General features: G+C 49.0%; 1 protein-coding gene and 1 long non-coding RNA gene across 11 annotated transcripts in view; both read right to left on the bottom strand.

Moving 5' to 3' along the window:
* Positions 1-6,687, bottom strand: part of LOC106726527 — a 37,199-nt gene extending 30,512 nt beyond the window's left edge. Inside the window, exon 1 of the long non-coding RNA XR_001362597.1 lies at positions 5,842-6,687. This is a non-coding gene — a long non-coding RNA (uncharacterized LOC106726527). The remainder of the gene's footprint in view (positions 1-5,841) is intronic.
* Positions 6,688-13,364: 6,677 nt separating this feature from the next.
* DYRK1B (dual-specificity tyrosine-(Y)-phosphorylation regulated kinase 1B) overlaps positions 13,365-22,112 on the bottom strand; it is a 9,601-nt gene continuing 853 nt past the window's right edge. Inside the window, exons 1-11 of one of the 10 annotated variants that reach the window (XM_005868813.2) lie at positions 22,066-22,106; positions 20,679-20,842; positions 19,341-19,463; positions 19,053-19,241; positions 18,510-18,657; positions 17,257-17,543; positions 16,431-16,577; positions 16,209-16,349; positions 15,599-15,914; positions 15,105-15,211; positions 13,365-15,010 (exon numbers count right to left, since the gene is read on the bottom strand). In XM_005868813.2, the coding sequence (XP_005868875.1) occupies positions 14,639-15,010; positions 15,105-15,211; positions 15,599-15,914; positions 16,209-16,349; positions 16,431-16,577; positions 17,257-17,543; positions 18,510-18,657; positions 19,053-19,241; positions 19,341-19,463; positions 20,679-20,741 (1,893 nt within the window). In that variant the 5' untranslated portion in view covers positions 20,742-20,842; positions 22,066-22,106 and the 3' untranslated portion in view covers positions 13,365-14,638. Of the gene's footprint in view, positions 15,011-15,104; positions 15,212-15,598; positions 15,915-16,208; positions 16,350-16,430; positions 16,578-17,256; positions 17,544-18,509; positions 18,658-19,052; positions 19,242-19,340; positions 19,464-20,678; positions 21,537-22,065; positions 22,107-22,112 lie in introns of those variants that run through there. The other 9 variants (XM_005868814.2, XM_014541734.1, XM_014541735.1 and 6 more) reach the window with 9 other exon arrangements.

The following is a 22,112-nucleotide window of genomic DNA, read 5'->3' as shown; positions in this document are numbered from 1 at the left end:
CTATATATATATATATATATATATATTCAGAAATGTGCCAATGGCAGAGTACAAATCCCAAGAGAGGGTAGCTCAGGGACAGAGGCAGAAGAGTAACTGCACTCAGAGACTGGCAAGATCCACAACATGCCTGCTGGACACCCAGTAAAAGTTATAGCAGTTCCAAATGCTACAATGGTGTCAGGGCTCCTCAAAACAAGACTAGAGGTGAGGCTGGCTTCACAGTCCATGTCAAGAGCTGTAAACTGTGCAGGACCCACATCTTCCTCATCATTTCTTAATTCAGTAAATAAACAATGACTCTGTGCCAAGTTGCCAAGTTCTAGTGATAGTGATGACCAGAACAGACTTTGTCCCCATCCTCATGGATTTATCCATCTAAAGAGAGAGACAGACATACAGATGCTGACACCACAGATGGTCAGGACTGAGAAGGGGGAAACCCAAGGACTGTTGGAAGCCCAGAACAAACACTTGACCCACCCTGGGGGATCGAGGAGGGCTTCCTGGAGAGCAAGACATCTTAATTGAGACCTGAAAGAGGTGTGAAATTATTTGTGAGGAGGAAGTTGTGAGAAAGAGGGGTATTCCAAAAAGAGGGAAAAGTATGTGCAAATGCTTAGAGGTAAAAAGGAGTCTGGAGTGTTCTAGACCAGCACCAGCCAATAGAAATATAAGGAGATCCACCTATGTAATTTTGAATTTTCTAGTAGGCACATGAAAAAAACACACAAGTTAATTTTAATAATGTTTTATTTAATTCGATATATCCAAAATATTACCATATTAACATGTGATCAATATAAAAATTGAGATATTTTACATTCTTTTTTGTAGTAGTCTTTGAAATCCGATGGGTATGTCACACTTGAAGTACATCTCAATTCACACTAGCCACATTTCAAGTGCTCAATAGTCACATGTGACTGGCGGCTGGACTACTGAACAGCACAGCAAGACCCTTGCTGCTCCAAACACTGGCATGACTTGGGAGCTTATTAGAAATGCAGAATCTCAGGCTGCTCCCCAGACCCACTGACTCACAATCTGCAGTTTAACAAGATCCCAGGGAATTTGTATGCACATTAGTTTGAAAAAAAAAAATGGGTCCAGTTCTGCCTAAAACATTCTGTGGCTTCCTATTTCCCTCATGACAAACGCTCAGCTATTGACCTTGGCAATCACTCATTCATTCATCACCGTTACTGAGCACCTAGTGAGTGCCAGGCCCTGCACTGGGTGATGCTGGAGACACAGGAGGGATGAAGACAGACCTGATACCTACCCTCATGGAGCTCTCAGGCAATTAATATAGGTAAGTATCCAAATCCCTATTTCATTCTGACCATGATAAACATAATGTAAAGTGTGCGAGGAGTATTACAGGTGGCCTGACCTGGTTTTGGGGGGCATCCCGAAAACAACCCAAATACATAAGAGAACACGATTAGGGCAAAAAGCCACGCGCAGATTAAATGTCCCACTGCAGGGGAGGGGCCTGCCAAGCAACCCCAGCCTGGCCATGGTCACTGAGAAGGATCATTTTCAGGCTTCAGAGCAACGGGGATCAACGCTGAAGGACAGGGTTCCCGGAAACAAGCCAGGGACAGAGCCAGGTGATAGTATCACACAGATCTGTCTGCGTTTGGAAAATGAGGGAGAGGGAAGGTGGTCAATTTGCCAGCAGGGAGAGGACTTGGAGCAAGGAATTGTAGGTTTCCTTTTCTCTAAAGAAAATGTCTTTTAATAAAACATATATGGTTTTGCATTAAAATAATTGAGCAGAGGAGAAAAAGTGTGCAGGATATAAATGGAACAAGAACTGCCCTGACCCGTTTGGCTCAGTGGATAGAGCGTCGGCCTGCGGACTGAGGGGTCCCAGGTTCGATTCCGGTCAAGGGCATGTACCTTGGTTGCGGGCACATCCCCAGTGGGGGGTGCGCAGGAGGCAGCTGATCGATGTTTCTCTCTCATCGATGTTTCTAACTCTCTATCCCTCTCCCTTCCTCTCTGTAAAATATCAATAAATATATTAAAAAAAAAAAGAATTGCCATATGCTGGTAATTGTCAAAGCTGGGTGATGGGGACATAGGCCTTCATTAGACTTCTCTCTGCTTTTGTGTAGTTTTGAAATTTTCCCTAAAAAAATAGTTAAAAGTGTTTTTCTTTACAAATAATTGGGGATGTTGAAAAGAGATTTTTAGCAGCTGGAGAAGTAAGCTCTTCTTCCCAAAAGAAGAAACTGCAGAATCAGAAATGTGAACATCTCCTTTAAGAATGGCATCCAGGAGGAAGGCGGTTAAAGGCACAGACAATGGAACCAACCAAGTCTCTTGGGTTCTAGTCCTAGTGCTGCCACTTACTAGCTATGGAACCTGAAGCGTTTGATTTAAACTCTAAATGCCTCTCACAAAACACTGGGAAAGGAATAGTAGCTGCCTCCTCGAGCCTGTATGAGGATTACGGAATTAATCCATGGAAAGGGCTGAGAACAGGCCTGGCATGAGAAAGGCGTCAGGTAGATGTTGGAAGTTATCGTTAAAGCACATGCTAGCCAGATTTAAAACCACAAAATGTCTCAAAGTGGGTACATTCACAGTTGCTTTACCCTAAATTCACTGTCCCAATTGTCACTGACATCATAGCATAAGACAAAGATTCTCCCAACACCAAAGATTCCTCTACATATACAAAATCCTTTTATATAACTCAGTTGTTCCCAATGCTTGTAAGACACTATTCAGACAAATTACACAAGCCATGTTTAAAATGATAATTATGAATTCATGGCAGAAAATTCCCTCAGTGGATGTGACTCAAAAGGAAGCTTACAAGTACTCCTTCAAAGTACATTCCAGCACTTTCGCATTCTAGCACGCTGTTACAGTGTGCACAGACAATAAACCTCTATGCTCTTCTTGCCTCTGTAGAATTCTTAAAGTAATAAAACAATTCCTAAAAGGTTTTTTCTCTTAAACTCAAACACATGACATTTTTTTTCTTATTTAAATTTTCTCCCACAACAGCTATTGGTGTTATTAGTATTCAATGAAAACACGTTCATTGAGGGGGATATCTGTAATACTGTCAGCAACAAATAAAAACATGTTCATTGCAAAAATTGTTTTAAAGTAAAGCTACCCCACACACCAACTTCCAACACTCAGCAAAACCACTGGTTACACTGTATTCATTATCCTTACAGATGGTGATGTCTGGGGAGTTTCAAAATAACATGAGTGGGAAGAAAGTGGGTGGGGCAGGACCGGCGGGCTGAAGATTGTTGGGGCTGGGTGAAGATCTATGTAGAGACCCAGGTGAGCACATTGATCATGTTCAAGGAAACAAAGAAGTTCAGTGGGTCTAGAGCTTAGGCAGTCAGGGAGACAGGCTGAGATCGTGATGGTCAGGGGCCAGATCACACCAAGCCTTCAGTACTAGAAGGAGGTAGGACCCTATCCTAAGGACACTGGAGAAACATGGGATGCATTGAAGCAGAAGGACATGGTTAGATTTGTGTTTCACAAATATCCCTCTCACTGCCAAGTGGGGGTGGGTTAGAGAGATGGGAGGCCAGAGGCCAAGGAGGAGGGCAGGCAGAGACAAGGTGGGAGAGGACAGGATTTGGCCAACATGGGACCATGAAGGCAAGAAGGGGCAGATGGAAGACATCCAGGAGTCCTAGTGGACAATCTGTGGAGGTTGATGGGTAGGGCTGGGGGGTGGGGATGGGGAAGGAGGCATCAAAGATGAAGCCCAGTACTCTCTGAGAGCCTGGGGTAACCCCTGAGATAGAGACTGAGGAGGAGGAGGAGGTTTGCAATTTGGAATATAGTGCATGTTAAAGACCCAGAGATCACCCAGGCTGAAGGGGAAAGGGAGTGGTGGCCTCATGAGGCAACCCACATCTGGGGCCCAGGGAAGATGCAGGGGTGTAGGGCAGAGTGGGCGTCATCAGCACAGAGACAGCAAACCAACCATAAATGAGATTAAGATGGCCCCGGGGTGGGAGTTGAGAAGAGCTTCCTCCACATTTAAGGGATCAGTGAAAACAGGAACTTCTTGTAAAGAAGCAAGACATAGGAAGAAAATCAGGGGACAGCAGTGTCAGAGAAACCAAAGGGAGAGTGTTTTGTAGAAGGGAATGGCTAACACTGCCAGTTTTTGCCAAGATGGTCAATAAGTGAGCCCAAAAAAGTGCCCACTGAGCCAAGTTTTTTATTGTCAGAGAAAGAAGTTACAAAGAAAGCAAGGAGGGAAGGTGAGAATGAACCTTTTCGGGCTGGATTAGAGTCAGAAATATCAGTATTGCCCTAGCCGGTTTGGCTCAGTCGACTGAAGGGTTCGGAGTTCGTTTCCGGTCAAGGGCATATACTTTGGTTACAGGCTCGATCCCATTTGGAGCACATGCAGGAGGCAACCAATCGATGTGTCTCTCTCACACCAATATGCCTCTCTCCCTCCCTTCCATTCTCTCTGAAAATCAATGGAAAAATGTCCTCAGGTGAAGATTAACAAACAAACAAACAAACAAAAATATATATATATACACACACACATACAGTAGGTCCTCGTGTTACGTTGGGAGATCCGTTCCTACGGTGCAACCTAATGCAATTTTCGCTGTAAGTCGGAACCCACCTACATAAGCACCTATGTCACCCACATGGAGCACATACACAGCAGTAATGAAGTGAAACAGTAAAAAAATTTAAAAGAAAGATAACAATTCCTGACCTTTACTGTGGTAAATAATAAAAAACATAAAGCACATGAGTACATACGTCAAAATGATGGAAATTTTTTTTAAAAATAAATACTGTAAATGGGAGATGGCGATGTAACCAGGAAACGACATACGTGAAGTCTGACGTAACCCGAGGACTGCCTATATATATATATCAGTATTGGCTCATGTTTATTTTTATACACAGATAGCTATATCTATCTATACATACACACACAGAAAAACAGATGTGTGTGCATACCTGGGTTTGTACACATACATGTATTTCCTAGCTGTCAGCTGAGAGGGACTAGAAACAGTGACACCCCAGTAGCAATGACCGTATTTAGTGCCCCTTGGTTTCTAATACCTTTCTCCAATACCTGGAGAAATGGCTGATTCCAGGGTTGGGGCAGGGAAAATGCAAGATAAGCCTGAATCATCTTACAATGCCAGAGAGTAAGGAGGTAGGTACTCAAGAAAAAAAATAAAGAACACAGGAACCAACCTGAAAGAGCCCCTATGGCCAAAACCAGTTATTCTGGAGTGAAAAATTAATTATGACAGTACTGGATTATACACAAAGAATAAAATAAATATCCATGAGTCCATACTGATAAAAATGAGTGATTATACAAATAAAATAAATGGGGTAGAAGAGACAAATCTTCCTACAGAAGAATTCCAAATAATAAGTGTAGAAGAAATGAGGGAAATAGAAAATGAACACTAGAATACCACAGCAATAACTGTCTCAGGCAAGATCCATGATAAATGCTAAAATTCGTGGGTGGAACTTTGAGGAGAATCAGGACATTTGCACAGTCTCAAAGTATCTTCCCATACTTATTATGACAAATTCTTTTATATTTTTCCCTACAGGAACTGGAGCTTAATTCTCCTCCTTTTGAGTGTGGGCTGGATTTCGTTACTTGCTTCTAACAAACAGAGTAAGAAAAGGGAAAAACAGTAACACTATAGTTAGGAAACCTGATAGACACCACCTTAAAGTAGTGATCCAGGTAAATATCAGCTGAAGGCATTCTTCCCCAAACCTATAATCCCAGTCTAACCATGAGAAAAATATAGGAACCCAGACTGTGGGGCAGTATACCTCAAAACTGTCAAAGTTATGAAAACCAAGGAAAGACTGAGAAACTGTCACAGACTGGAGGAGACCAAGGAGACATGGTGAATAAATGCAACATGGTTCCTGGATTGGCTCCTGGAACAGAAAAAGAACATTAGTGGAAAACGGGTAGGATATGGATAAAGTTAGAATACTAATCAACATTAACTTCCTACTTTTCAAAAATGTACCATAAATATGTAAGATGTTAACTTTAGAGGAAGTTGGGTGCAGGGTATATGGGAAATCTTTTGTATTTTCTTTGCAACTTTTCTGTAAATCTAAAATTATTCAATATAAAAAAATTATTTAAGTATTTACTGACTTGGCTACAAGTCATCACCTGTAGAGACCCTAACTCCCTTCATCTGACTCTTCAAATCTCACCTCATGTGTTCTCCACTCCAGGAAGTCCTTCCTGATACCTTAGACTAGATCAAGTACTTCCTCTGGGCTCCCACAGCACCCTATAACGCCCGCTATCCTGGCCCTCCCTGACCCCCGGCTGGTGAGGGGGTGTCTCCCCCACTGGATGGGTGCTCTCGGAGGGCAGGGTGGAGGCTGTCTCAGTCACTGCTGTGTCTCTCTCACATGAGGAGTGACGAGTGTCTGCCTTCCTGATTACTATGGCAGGCAGAAGCTGTGTTGGATCCCCATCACTTCTCCCAACGTAACTCTAACCCTTCTGGGGTCAGAGCCTGCCAGAGCCCAACTTCCTCATCTCTCCCACCCCATTCAGCCATCTGAGGCTACATAAATAATATCTCGCCCTAGCCGGTTTGGCTCAGTGGATAGAGCATTAGCCTATGGACTGAAGGGTTCTGGGTTCAGTTCTGGTCAAGGGCATATGCCCGGTTACGGGCTGGGTCCCCAGAGGAGAGTGTGCAGGAGACAGCCAATCTGATTCTTGCTCATCATTGATGTTTCTATCTCTCTCTCCTCTCCCTTCCTCTCTGAAATCAATAAAAATATATTAAAATAAATAAATAAATAATTTTAAAAAAATGTCTCACCCACCCACTTACCAAAACATCCACCCACACACTCCTACCCCCAATACACTGTCGGAAACCTTTGTGACTATTTGAGGTGCCCAGTCCACAGCCCTTCCCAGCAGACAGACACCCTTGCAGAAACCCCATACCCCCCAGCTATAGCAGGTTGAGCAGAGCTTGAGAGTCAACCCCAGCAATCTGATCCTTGTCTGGGGAATTTGGAATGGGGACAGAGGAGCTGTGGGTACTGTACTGGAAAGTCACATAGAGTCAGAGCAAGACTGACCCAGGGCCAGCCCAGCTGCCTGCAAACAGAGGAAGCAGCAGATGCAGAGAGGCGAGACCACAGGGCCAGGGCCAGGAGGAAAGAAGAGTCACTGCCCCATGTTCTGACTCTATTCTGTTCTCATGAGGCCCTTGTCCATTTCTTTCCATCATCACCCACAACCAATCCACAGTCAGTTCTGTTTTCAAAATGTATCCAGCCTAGCTGGTTTGGCTCAGTGGATAGAGTGTGGACCAAAGGGACCTGGGTTTAATCCCGGTCAAGGCACGTACCTTGGTTGCAGGCTCCACTGTGGCCCAGGCCCTGGTCGGGGCTCGTGCAGGAGGCAACCAGTCGATGTATTTCTCTCACATCGATGTTTCTCTCTGTCTTTCCCACTCTCTAAAAATCAGTGAAAAAATATCGAGTGAGGATTAACAACAACAAATGTATCCAGATGACTGTTCACTACTGTCCCTACCTTGTCCAGGCCACCATCATCTCTCACCTAGATTATGGCAGCAACCTCCTCATGGACCTCCCTGCCAGTACTCCCAGACCTTGTTTCCATCTATACTCCCTACCTTAGTGACCTCATCTGGGCCTTCATACCACAAAAATGCCAATGACTACCCAAATTACATCTCCAGTCCAGATTTCACCTCTGAATGCCAGACTCCTAGATTCCACTGCTTGCTCAGCAAGTCCACTGGGATGCTTAATGTATCCACATCCACAGCCTCTCTTAGTCTTCCTCATATAGTTACTGGCATTCCCTCCTTCTTCTGCTAAGGCTAAAACCCTTGGTTGTTGATTCCTCTTTTTCACCCCACACCTATACCCCAAATGCTGCCTACTCATCCTTCAAATTATATCCAAAATCCGACCACATCTCCCACCTCCACTACTACTACTCAGGCTAATCCACCACTATCTCTGGCTGGATTAGTGCAGTAGCCTCCTCACTGGAGTCTGCTTCTACCCTCGTGTCCACATGGCAGCCAGAGGAATCCTATTAGTATCATATCATTCTTCAGCTCAAAATGCTGATTTCTTCCTATCTCACTGAGAATCAAATTCAAGTCAGGATGGCTCATCCCTACTCTACATGTTGTCAGCTGGGAGCTGGGCTAGATGGCATCACTCATGTCTAACACATTAGCTAAAACAATGGAACAGCTAGGGACTGGCTGGGCCTCTTTCCACATTTCTCTCCAGCAGCATAGCTGGATTTTTTTTGTACAGAAACCCAGGGCTCCAAGAGAGTGAAAGCACAAGTTGCCAGGCCTCTAAAAGGCCCAGGCCTCCCCAACTGCATCACTTTCACTACATTCTATTGGCAAAACAAGTCACAGTCAGATCGAATTAAAGGAGGAGACTTCACCTTCTGATGGAAAAAAACAGCAAAGAATGGGTGGCCTTCATTAGCAGCCGCTATTTTAATCTCATAGTAACAGCCTCATCACTGGCCTCTACTTCAATCCGTAATCTCCTATTGCCAATTCCACACACAACAGCCTAAGGGATCTGTTAACATATATAAGTGATCATGCCTCTTTGCACTATTTAAAATTCTTGCCCTGGTCAGTGTGGCTCAGTTGGTTGGGCATCATCCTATGAACCGAAGGTTGCCATTTGATTCTGAGTCAGGGCACATGCCCCAGTTGCAGGCTTGATCCCCGACAGGGGGTGTGCAGGAGGCAGCTGATCGATGTCTCACTCTTACATGGAAGTTTCTCTCTTCACTCCCTCGCCCTTCTTCTCTCTCCAAAAATCAGTTAAAAAATTTAAAAAATAAAATAAAATTCTTTTACACCTTCCCACTACACATGGGGTAAGGACACACACTCCTTACAGGATCTGCATGGTCTGATCTCTTGCTCCCTCTCAGCCTTTAGGTCCCAACCATCTTACACACACACACGCGCACCAGATTTAATGGAGTTAATGCCTACTCCTTCAGATCACTTCAAACCTCACTTCTAGGGTCCAGATTAGATTTCCTGTCAAGTGCTCTTATAGCACTTTCTACCTTTCTCTGTAAAATTTCATATTGTGTGGTTAGTTGATGAGTTGAACCCCCTACCCAAGACCGTGAGCTCTTTGGGGGCAGGGAAACTAGTTTGTTCTCTGCTGTCTTCCCAATGCTGAGCACAAAGCTGAGGCAAGATGAAAACACTTGTTGAATGTCTGAGATCTCAGAAAATTTTAAGGCAGCTCCTTAAAGTTCTGTGGAAAGGGAACTGACAAAGTATGTAGGATGCTGGGATCAGGATCTGAGCTCTGAAATCATCCACCCATCCTATATAAAAGCCTAATATGCTAAATGTCCAGTCGTCCATTCAACCAATCAAAGCGTAATATGCTAATGATATGCTAAGGATGCTCAACTGCTCGCTATAACGTGCACTGACTACCAGGGGGCAGATGCTCCGACTGGTAAGTTAGCTTGCTGCTGGCGTCCGGCCAATCGGGACTGAGCAAGCCAGGCCGGACATGCTCTGGAGCCCTCCTACAGTTCCTACCCCCGGCCGGCCACACCCCCAATGGGCCCCCATCAGGGCGGGCCAGCTGGACCCCACCCATGCACGAATTCGTGCACCAGGCCCCTAGTTCATTCAATAAAGAATTATTAAATCCCTACTATATGTCAAGGGCTCTTCTAAGTGTTGGAGATAAAGCATGAAGTAGACAAAAGCTCCTGCCCTCATGAAGTATATGGTCTGGTGGGGATAAGGGAAAGGGGGACAGACAATCCTATATAATAAAAACCTAATATGCTAAGTGTCCGGCCATCCAGTCAGCCATTCAACCAATCAAGGAGTAATATGCGAATGATATGCTAAGGTCATTCAACCACTCACTATGACGTGCACTGACCACCAGGGGGCAGATAGTAGACCAGCTGACCCATCACTATGACGTGCACTGACCACTAGGGGGCAGAGGCTCACCTCAGGAGCTGCCCCCTGGTGGTCAGTACGCTCCCACAGGGGGAGTGCTGCTCAGCCAGAGCCCTGAGCTGGGCTCATGGCTGGCGAGTGCAGCGATGGTGGCAGGAGCCTCTCCTGCCTCCACGACATCCCTCAAGGGCTCCTGGACTGCAAGAGGGTGCAGGCCAGGCTGAGGAGACACCCTGCCCCCGAGTGCATGAATTTCATGCACCAGGCCTCTAGTAAGAAATTGTATGTGTTAAAGAGTGATATGACTAATGCCAAGGAAAGTTAACATACAAAATTCTAGAAGGGTGGACAGGAAGATCTCAAGGATAAGGTGACATCTGAGTAAAGACCTAAAGAAGGTGAAGGTGAGCCTTCACTATCCGGGTAAGTGTCCCAGGTAAAGAGAACAGGTGGTACATTTATACCATGGAATACTATGCAGATGTAAAAAGGAAGGATCTCACACCCTTTGAGACAACATGGAGGGACCTGGATAGTATTATGCTAAGCAAAATAAGCCAGGATCTCACTTTATCTGTGGAATCTAATGAACAAATTGACTCAACTCCAACTGACTCAAGAACAAATGAAATTGACAAAACAGATTCAGAGACATGGAAGCTTGCAAAAGACTAACGATTCTCAGAGGGAAGGGGGGAGGGTATGATGGGAAAAGATTAATTAAAGAATTTATATGTATACTAGAGGCCCGATGCACAAAATTTGTGCAAGAATAGGCCTTCCTTCCCCCGGCTGCTGGCACCGGTTTCCCTCTGGCACCCAGGTCCCGGGCTTCTATCACAGCCCTGGCTTCATCCAGAAGGTCGTCCGAAGGACACCCGGTCTAATTAACACATTATGTTTTTATTATTATAGATAGGAATAACCCATTGACACAGACAATAGTGCAGTGAAGGCCTGGGGAGGAGGGAGTCAATGGGGAGAAATGGTGATACCTGTAATATTCTCAACAATAAAGATAAACAAACAAACAAATAAGACAGCAAGTACAAAGGCTGTGAGGCAGAGTGAGCAAGGAGAGGTGAATAAATGATGTCAGAGCAGTAACATGGACAGGTCATGCAGGGCTTTGCAGGTCATGGAGAAAACTTTGGCATTTACTTTCTGTGAGATGGAGGCACGGGAAGGTACTGAGCAGGAGAGGAACGTGACCTGACCCAGGTGTTCAGTGTCACTCTGGCTGCATGTGGGGAGCAGGGAGACCATTGAGAAGGCTGCCACACAATGAGGGCGTGTCCCGTATTTATTTCTTCTACCCTCACCCCACCCACCCACCATCCCTCCACTCCCCCCACTTAGCACACATTTATACACCCAGATGTCCGACTTCTCCATCCATCATTGATCCAGCTACATGCCTGTCCATCCACCCACCCGTGCACACATCTTTGTGCCCACTTGCCCATCCATGGCTGCTTCCAACTCTCCCAGCAAGTGCTCTCCCGCACCAGTCCTGTGCCGGTCCTGTGCTAGGGTCACGGGGCATGCAGAGATTAAAATGAATTAAGTTTACAATGTTCAAGAAAATCTTGGTCTAAGTCTGTATTCACTCCAGGTCACCTTCCAGGTGACTATTTGTTGAGCTCCTCCTATCAGTCAGGTGTTTCAGGCACTGGGCACAGATAGACACTGTTACTCTACCCCCTCCCACTTTACAGACGAAGAAACTGAGGCTCAGAGGTTATAGTGCAGTGGTTCTCAACCTTCTTAATGCTGCGACCCTTTAATACAGTTCCTCATGTTGTGGTGACCCCCAACCATAAAATTATTTTTGTTGCTACTTCATAACTGTAATTTTGCTACTGTTATGAATCGTAATGTAAATATCTGATATGCAGGATGTATTTTCATTGTTACAAATTGAACATAATTAAAGCATAGTGATTAATCACAAAAACAATATTTAATTATATATGTGTTTTCTGATGGTCTTAGGTGACCCCTGTGAAAGGGTTGTTCGACCCCCAAAGGGGTCTCGACCCACAGGTTGAGAACCGCTGCTCTAGGCAGATGATGAGAGTGGACAGGACTAGGGTGACAGCAATGGAGGTGGGAAGAAATGATCAGGTTCTGAATATACTTTGAAAGAATTTGCTGATGGACCGGACATGGATATAAGACAAAGAGTGGACTCAAGAACAACTCCAAAGCTTTGGATCTGAGCAACTATAAGGATGGAGGTGACATTTACTGAGAACAAGCTTGGAAGAACAGATTTTTGGGGGGAAAAACAGGAATTCAATTTGGCCAAGATTACTCTCAAGATATCTCTAGAAATCCAAGAGGTGATACCATGTGGGCAGTCAGTCAGCAGTCACAGGAGAGGTTCTGAGCTGGAAATAGAAATTTGAGATATGTCTCCATGCTTATCCACCCCAAATTCCTTACAGAATCCACATGATTTGGCTCCTGCTGATGACTCGAGGCTCATCTTGCACCTGGCTAAGTCAATGGTTGACATATACACAAATCCTGAGCCCTCTCCTTTCCCAGCTATGTGATCTTGGACAAGTTACTTAACTTTTTCTGCCCTCAGCAACCTCATTTGCAAAAGAGATCATACTAGTACTGGCCTCCTAGGACTATTCATTCAAAAAAAATTTAAGCATCTAAAATATGCAGCCACTTGTCCTACATGCTAGAGATATTCCTTTCCCGCCCTTCTCCACAATCTGTTAACCACACATCCAGCCTGTCAAGACAGTCTTCTGGGTATCTCTCCCACCCACATCTTCCTCCGCTCCCTACCAAGACCCTTTCCCTGGTTCATCCCCGATGATCCTGCCAGACACCTTCCTGGGCTCCCAGACCCAAGTCTCTTTCCCGTCAATTTACTGCCAGATGACAGCAAATAGGGCCTTCCCTTCTAGACATCCTCCCATGGCTTCTCATTGCCTTCAGGAAATCCCCAAATAGCCAACAAAATCTTCCACGACCTAATTCATACAGGCCTTTCAATAAGATCTCCAAAACCAGATCACCAGGCCGTTTCTCATTGCTGCCTTTGTGCAAGCCATTCCACCGCACAAGTACCCCTCCCCCCAACCCTAGCATAGGTCTCGGCTCAGGCAGCTGCTCCACCTCCAGAAGTTTCCCTACCCGTGCTCCGTCTGGGTTCCCGCGCGTTCAACGTTGCCACCATTAGCGAACACAAGCAGGTAAGTAACGGAGCCCTTGCTCACTCCTACTGACGGGGTCTTTCCCGCGAGCTGGGTGATGCCGCACGTGACGGGGCCGCTTCAGGCCTCTGCGCCCACCTCCAGCTCTAACTACGAACATCTTACCTTCACGCTCTCCACGATAAGCCTTCGGGCACCTGCCGCCGCCTCAACAGAAATCAACACCTGCGCACAGCACGGCCCAAAACACCCAATCACGGCCCTTTCCTTCCTCCTCAGAGCTAGCGACCAGCATCCGGCTGTTTGTCTGACTGCTGATTGGCCGCCTGACATCCCGCCCCTAAACACGTGAGCGAAAAGAACTCTGGTCTTTGTAGTTCCCCGACGAAAAGTGGGAAGATTGCTAAGTAGAGCTCCATTTCCCAGGAGGCGCCCGCATCCCTGAGGTGGAAGACGGATACCCTTTGCAACAGGAGGTTCTTGATTGGCCATTTGGGAGACAAAAGTTTCCCAAATGCCAAGGAAACAGGCCCACTTACCTGGAACCCCTGGGATATTTTTTTGGCCTGAAAATCTCAAAACGCCTTGCTCTGTCCGCAATTGTTCCAAAGGGTAAGACCAGACGTCGGGGGTGGGGGGGGTTTTTTTTCTGTACCCATTGTCTGCCTGTCAATCCCCAGATGGCACTAATAAGTCCTATTACACGTATTCAGCACCTACTGGATGCTTGCCTGGCAAAAGGAACCACTCCTGCACAGACTCTGTGGAAACCCTGGCTTACTAGGACACAAACTGTTGTTTCCCAGAAACAGGCCAGAGGTGGGCCTTCACCCTTTCAGAGTCTCAGTTTACCCTGGAAAAGGCAAATGTGGGCTACAATCCTATTCAGGATCTCTGTCTAGGATTCCTTAGGCCCAGACCTGCAGCCCCATGTCTGTACCAATAGCTATAACTTCCCTATGGACATATCCGACAAGACAAAGCTCTTCCAGCACCCCCTCCCCAAACACATTCCGCACCATGCCTCTGAGGGCTGGGTGAAGGGAGCCAGGGCCCTGCAAACGCTCAGGCGGGCATGTGAGAAAGCTCTTTACTGGGGGGTACAGCAAGGAGGAGCAATGCCATCTCCCCCTACCGGCCCCCACCCCTTCCTAGGGCCCTGGGGTGAAGGGGGTCTCCCAACCACTGGACCACCACTGTCTTTGGTACAATAAATAGAAAACAAGGGGAGAGAGGGGGCCAAGGGTCCAGTCCTTAGTGTGGGGGCGCGCCTGAACCCCTCTCCTTGACCCCCTGCCCCAGGCCCCAGTCAGTGCAGGCCTCACCCACCCCGGCTGGGCAGCAGCAATTCCAGTCAAGGGGAGAGATGAGGATGGGAGCCTAGGGCCCCCAGATGGGGGAGGGGTATGGCTTCAGGAGGGCCCCAGGGAAGGGGCAGGGTCATGAGCTGGCTGCCGTACTCTGGGGTACACCACGAAGGCCCAAGCGAGGCCCCAGAGTGGCAGGGTCATCAGGGGGTGGGAGGGGTGGACGACCTCCTGTCATCCGAGTCCGGAGGGCTGAGGCAGCCGAGTGCTGGGGGGCAGGCGCTGGATGGAGTGGGGAGCAGTCAGGAGGGCCGCCCACCAGGCTCACATCCATCAGCTCCGGAGGTGGTGGTGAGGTTGGTGATGGAGGACGGCCAAGGCATCGGGGTTGGGGGGGTAACTGGGTGCCAGCCCCTGGCAGTGATGATGCAGAGGCGGGGGCTTGATGTGTCTTGTGGGGCACATCACCGCCTGCCCAGGGGCGCATCGGCTGGGAGAGTGGGACCTAAAGGAGCAAAGGAACAGTGGGTGATGGAGACCCAGGTTCCGGAGTCCCAGATACCCCACCACCCACCTCCAAAGGCCCTAAAGCCCCATACCTTGGGGCTGTTCATCTCACAGTCAGTGATGGAGGGCCCAGGGCCCCCACAATATCGGTTGCTGTAGCGGTAGGTCCGGTTGTCATTGGAGGAGCCACTGGAGCCTCCTGGAAATGCCAGGGGAGGAGAGAAGAGGCCTTAAGTGAGGAGAGGTGGTGGCTGGGTTTTGAGGTGGCTGAGTCTGATTCATGACCCAGGCCCAGGTTTGGGCTTTGGGTTCTGCATTGATGTGAAGAAATCAGGCCCAATTTTGAGATTAGGGGTCAGAGTTCAGTTTTGGGTGTTGGAGTCAGAACCAGTTAGAGGTCTGAGCACAAGCTCAGTTTCAGAGGTCAGGTCAGGACCAGCTGGAGCTCTCCTGCCCTAACCTTTGGAGTTCAGGATCATGCAGTCTCAAAGCTCTAGGTGAAGGCCCAATGACAAGGTCCCCAAGGTCAGGCCACACCAGAGCTTCACCCACAACCGTCCTACCCTATTGGGCACCGGGCACCCACCAGAGCTGGAGATGGAGCTGGCGGTGCTGGAGGAGGGGCAGGTGTCGAGGGGGGCGGGCGAGGTGGAGGCACTGCTGCCTGCCGGGCCTGTGTTGGTGGCTTCATCTGCCGTGCGGCGAAAGAAGCCATGCTGCAGAGCCCCCAGCGGGCTGATGCGGGCGGCGGGCTCATACTCCAGCATGCGCAGCACCAGGTCCTGGAAGCGGAGGTAGTCGGCGGGGCTGTGGCCCGGCTCCCCCGCCCGCCGGCCCCCGGGCCCGCCCGTCTGCACGCCCAGCACCTCCTGCAGCCGCCGTGTCCCAGGGCCCTGGTAATCCTGGCAGGGAGGGGGTGGGAGGGGGGGCAAGAGAGTGGCCGTCAGTGGGCAGGAGGGGCAGGGAGACACACACGGGGAAACAGAGGCACCAGAGAGAAAGTGGAAAGAGAAGCTAAGAGTTGTGGGGTGGGTAGGAGAGATAGGGTAGATTGGGGAGGAAGGAAAAGACAGACAAGGGGGAGAGGAAGGAAGGGAAAGACACGAGGGAGAGGAAGCAGGGAGAGAGGGAGCCCCAAGTGTGAGAGAGTGAGGGGCCACCAGGGTAGGAGGAGCGGCAAAGGGCAGGGGCCGCACCTTCCTGAGTTCCTTTGTCCTCCGTAGGGTCCAGCCACCCCCAGGCAGCCGTTCAAAGTACTTGCGAGCCTTGGGTGCCTGGTCTAGCATGGGAGCTGGTGGGATGCCCAACACCTCCACAATCCGATTCATTTGGTCCACCTGTGAACATGTGGGCAGTCAGGGTCATCAGGCCAGCCTGGCCTGCACCCCCTCCAACACACCCCCTCCTCAGGAGCACACCTCATTGGAGCCACTAAAAAGGGGCTCTCCGGTGTGCATCTCCACCAGGATGCAGCCCAGGGACCACATGTCAATGGCCAGGTCATAGGGCGTGCCCAGGAGCACCTCGGGTGACCGGTAGAAGCGGCTCTGGATGTACTGGTAAATCTGAGGGAGGATAGAGGGCAATAGTCACCCCCACTGGCACCCCCCAAAACTACAATAAGCCTTCTGCCTCAAACTGGGGATGTGGTTGCTACAAACCCTGATGTTATCAGCACCAACTTTACAGGAGCCACTACCTCCACTTTACTTACCGGCCTCAGAGTCTGCTGGCCTAGTCTGTTCCTGATCTCCATCTGTAGGCCTGACTCTGGGCCCCTCTTAGTCAGAGTTTGGCAGTCTGCAAACCTAGGCCCTTCCTAACATGCCAATCCAGACCCTTTTCATGCCACCACCATCATTAATTCAAATGACTGCTTACAGGAAGTTGCATAGCTGAAGCACCTTCCCCACCTTCCATCCCAGCTTTAAAACGACTGGGTAAACAATCCTTAGCTAAGTGCCAACTAGGCTCAAAGCCAACCCAATTTCCCCTACCCACATCTGGCAGCCTCAAAACTGGCCCCACCCCCAGCCTTCACTCTTCCCTTTCTGACTGGGCAGTATATATATCCTGTGGCCCTCTTCTTTACCTAAGCACTATCCCTTAGGCATCAGCCACTTCACTACCCCATCCAGCCTACTTCGGCCCCTTAATCTCTGGCTACCAGTTGGCTCTGCCCGGTCCCAGCCACACCCATACCCATACCACTAGTCCCACCCCTAGGGCGGGGCCAGGCCCTACCCGCTGGCCAAGCTGGCAGGAACTGCCGAAGTCCACGATCTTGATGGCACTGCGCTTGGGGTTGCAGAGCAGGATGTTCTCAGGCTTGAGGTCGCAGTGAATGATGCTAAGCTCGGGCGTGGCCAGGAAGAGAAGCGCCGTGCAGAGCTGCTGCGCCAACTTCCGTGTCAGGTTCAGCGAGACACCCCGGAAATGCGTGTTGCGCAGGAGGTCATACAGGTTGTAGGAAAGCAGCTCGAACACCAGGCACAGGTGGTTCCGGAACATGAAGTGCCGCTTCAGGTGCACTGCCGGGAAGGGGACCAAACAGGGGGGTGGAAAAAAACCCTGAGGCTCAGAGAAGGCCAGTGGTGGCCTGGGGTACGCAGGAATCAAGGAGAGGGCCGGAAGCAGATATGTGTCTCTGCTTCTTGAGCACTGGCCAAAGTGTGGCGTGCCCACAGGTACCAGCTGCTAGTCAGGTATTTTTATATGGTCTGTAACTTGGATCATACCAAGAAAAAGACTGATTTTCTTAAGAAAAGTGAATTCTTCCCAAGTCTCTTGTCAAACTGTCAGATTAAACCAAGAGAAAGTTTCCATTTGGTACTGACAGGTCTGTATAGGCACTGATGAAGAGGGAGACAGACCAGGCACCACTATTTTCCTTCAGCTAAGGAGGCTCACCAACGGTGTCTTTAATAAGATTCTATACTGCCTCATTTAATTTTATAACATTGTTTTAGTCTCAATTCTTTTTTTTTGTATGTGGCAGAGGTTACTCATTTTCCATTTACTGTGAGGATTTATATTTAAAGAAACATACTCTTTAAATCCTCTTGCTTTTTCTAAGAGGAACCAGTATAAACACGAGGTAAAAGGCTGGCATAGATGTTAAAAGTAAAGGCTCTGGAGTCCACTGCGTGGTCAAATTACAGCTCTACTGAGTATACACTCTGTGACTTTATGCAATAATAGCATCTGAATGCCTTGTTTCTTCATCTCTAGGCTGTGGGCAATGATGCCCCTTCCGTGGCACTGTGGTGAGGCAGACAAGAGCTTATTTATGTAAAGTGCTTACAACAGAGCCTGACCATTAACACCTAATAAACTCTGACCAGCATTATCTTGTGAATAGGACAAAAATCACAAAAAGTGGCAGAAGAATCACTGAAGTCATGGAATTACAAACCAGACCCTGTCCTGAGGACACCAACCCCGTCCTATAGCAGGGGTGACCTATCCCTAACAGTTCGTGTTGCCTCAGGGCTCACCGATGTAGTACTTCATCTCCGTGTCATGCTGGTTCATCAACTCCAGCAGCCGCAGCTCAATCTGGGCCTGGTTCAGGAAGGCCTTTTTGTTCTTGATGATCTTGATGGCCACCAGTTCCTGGGTCTGATGATCATAGGCTTTCACCACCTGCAGGGGGCAGGGTATGTCACAAAGTGAGGGGAATTGGGAGGTGAGGGAGGAAACAGAGCCAGGCACCACTGTTTTCCCTCCAGCTAAGGAGGTTCACCAATGTCACTATCAATATTACTAACAGGAATTCAAAATTGAGTGCTCACCAACAGTCAGGCACTAGTATGAACACTGGACATGAAATAACACAACCTCATGTGGAGAGTCCTGTTAATTGCAGTTGTTTTTTTTTAAGAAAATGAAACAGGCACAGGGAAAACCAAGTGACTGGGCTGGGTTGAATGGCCCAGCATAGAACTTGAAACCACTGAACCACTGACTGTGTGACTCAACATCAGTGGGTGCCCATATCCCCCAATCTCTGGATCTGGGTGGGTGGGGGCATCCCGCACCTGGCCAAAGGAGCCTTTGCCAATGAGGGAGTCAATCTCATAACGCTCCAGCCAGCGCTCGCCACTGCGCACTATGTAGTCATGGTTGTCATCGTCATAACCGTGGTTCAGGACCTTCTTCTCCTTCTTGGTGCTTGAGTCCTGAGGAGGAGCCTGCTGGGCCCGCCGCTTCTTCTTTGCATAGTAGACCTGCCCAGCCGGCCAGCCAGGAGATGAGGACTGGTGAGTGACCTGTGCCAGCAGCCAGGACCCCTCAGCACCCAGCGGGGTCCCCCACCCCCTGCCTACCTCATTGATGTGCTTGTAGGTCTTGATGAGGTCCACGGAGAGCTTGCGCAATGGGGCCGTGGTTGCATCCCGGAAGGCCAGGGGAAGCCTCCTCGGCAAGAGCCGCACGTTAGGCAATACCTGCTGGACAGGGTGAGAGGTGGGCACTGAGGACAGACCTTTACCTCCAACCTCAAGGGGGAGAACTAATGGGTGGCTGGCTCATCACTACTGCGTGCCTATTTATTTGGTCATTTTCTGACAACCCCACGAGCAGAAAAAGTCCCCAAGAGCAGAGGCTGTGTCTTATTCTTGCTGTGTATCTTCAGTGCCTGGAGCGGGGCCTGGTATGTAGTGGATAATAATAATTATTATTTTTTAAATATATTTTTATTGACTTCAGAGAGGAAAGGAGAGGGAGAGAGAGAGATAGAAACACCAATGATGAGAGAGAATCATTGATTGGCTGCCTCCTGCATGCCCCCAACTGGGGATCAAGCCTGCAACCCCGGCATGTGTCCTTGACCAGAATTGAACTGGGGACCTTTCAGGCTGCAGGCTGACGCTCTATCCACTGAGCCAAAGCAGCTAGGGCTGTAGTGGATAATTATTAAAGATTGGCTGAGTGTTCCTTTCTGAACCTCAGTGGGAGAGATCATACAAAAAACTTAGGCTCTGCCCCTCCCGACCCTTCGCCTGAGACCATCCATCTGGGTATCCCATCTTAAGGGTTCCCATCTTGCTTCACCCTTATCCCTTAGGGCCTTTCCAATGCTCACCCCCAGCCCCCCATCTGAGCACCTTTGTCCAGTTATTTCACTCCAAGAGTCCTGGATCTGGATCCAGCACCCTGGACCTCCCACTCCAAGCTCTACATTTCAGAACCTTAACTGTCTCTATCCCTGGAGATCTATACCCTGTTCCCTAGGCCCTGCTAGCTCCAAGACCCTTCAGGCTCAACTTTCCTCCCCTTACACTCCCTCCAGATCTTTCACTCTGGACTTTTTCTTAGTGAACATTTATTGCTTACTATGTGCCACGCACTGTCCTCAGCACTTTATATGTATTTCATTAACTGGTTTAATCCTCACAACAACCCTGTGAGGTAGATATCATTATTGGCCCCATTTTACAGAATAGAATACTGAAGCATGGAGAACCTAGTAATTTTGCCTATTTTAACCCAGGCCCTCAAAACCCTGACTCTGCCAGCAACTTTTCTATTATATTCAACTTCCGTGGGGCTCTTCATGCCCCTGAGAGACTGTCCTGGACAACCACACTATCTTTGGCCCCAAGATCCTTCTATTCCCAGCCTCCCTCTACCCCAGGCAGGTGAGGAGCCAGCTGACCACATACCTGTGTGTGTTCCTGGGGCCCTGGGAAGCCAGAGAAGGGACCATGGCCCGGTGGGACGGCCATGGTGGGCTCAGAGGGCCGCAGGGGAGCGAGGCCTGGAGCGGGAGCCCGGCCGGGGGGCGCCTTCTCGCATCCTGCACCTCGGCTGCCACCGCCGCTGAGACCTGAGAGCAGGCAGGAGGCAGGGGAACAACATGGAAGGGGATGTGTGGGAGAATGCCAGGCAGGAAAGAGGTGGACATCAGAGAGAAGGCAAGGCACAGAGGGTGGAGGAAAAGTGCAACAGAGCAACAGGTGGGAATGAAGAGGGGACAGACAGAAGTGGTGAGGGGGAGGGGAAAGAAGAACAGCAGAGTCCCTCAACAAATGATTACCAAATAAATGAGGCAGGCAGCACAAACACGGGCACATGTGAAAGAGAGTGATCGGAAGTCAGGCAGGAATATGGGCCAGGACAGAAAAGGACAGAAAGACACCAATAATTGGAGGAAGGAAGAAAACAGAAACCACAGACAGTATGGGGAGTAGGGTTCACTCTTTTCTTCCCATTTCCACTTGTAACCCTCCCAGGCCGCCCTCACACAAGATCCTGAACCCCTGCCCTCTCCCCTGAATATTGGGATCTCATCTTACCAAAGCAAGGTTCATCTGTTTCAAGATCTACCCTTCCCAGCAGATCCCCCAAACCACATTAGAGTCCTCTAGGCCCCACCAAACCATAGCAAAGTCCTCTGTAGGCCTCTAAAACCACACCAGGGTCTTTGGGGACCTCCTGATCACAGTTATCTGAAAACTCCAATGTGACTCCGACTCCTATGGCATTCTGGTCCACCCGGCACACCCTTCCCCAGGAAACTCCCCCCCCTCCCATATTATGCCAAGACCTCTTCCCTATATCATTCTCCCACCTCAGGAGCCACCGCTCCAGCTAGTTTCTCCGTACCATATCCCACTCCCCAGTATTGTGCCAAGGTACCCCTTCCAATCAAGGCCCACTCCTCCTGATGGGAGCAAAGGGGATGTGTCTCTTCTCACGACTTGTAGTGATCGTCCTTCTCTTCCCTACACTGGAGTCTACCCACCTCCTCCCAACCCAATATTCCCACCAGGCCTTTTCTCCAGTGACTCTTCTGTCCACTGGAGTCAATCCACAACTGTGCCCATTCCTAGAAGGCCCCCATAGCCAAATCCCCCAAATATCACAGAACTCTTCCCTATCTGCCACCCCCAAATCCCTCATATCAGTCCCTTTCTCCTATGCCAAGCCTGGCCACCCTACGACCCTTCCTCTCTTGGAGCCCCCCCCTCCCCCCCAGCACACACACCCCAAACTCTTTCCTGGGGCCCTCCCACACCAGGATCATCTCTCCCAGCCACCACCCCCTACCCGGGTCAGGGCTGGTGCGGGGCCCACGGGAGGCTGGGGCGCGGTGG

This window comes from Myotis brandtii, unplaced genomic scaffold, assembly GCF_000412655.1.
Source record: "Myotis brandtii unplaced genomic scaffold, ASM41265v1 scaffold277, whole genome shotgun sequence".
NCBI lineage: Eukaryota > Metazoa > Chordata > Mammalia > Chiroptera > Vespertilionidae > Myotis > Myotis brandtii.
Note: the sequence above shows the minus strand (reverse complement) of the source record. Positions and strands in the feature narration are given on the sequence as shown.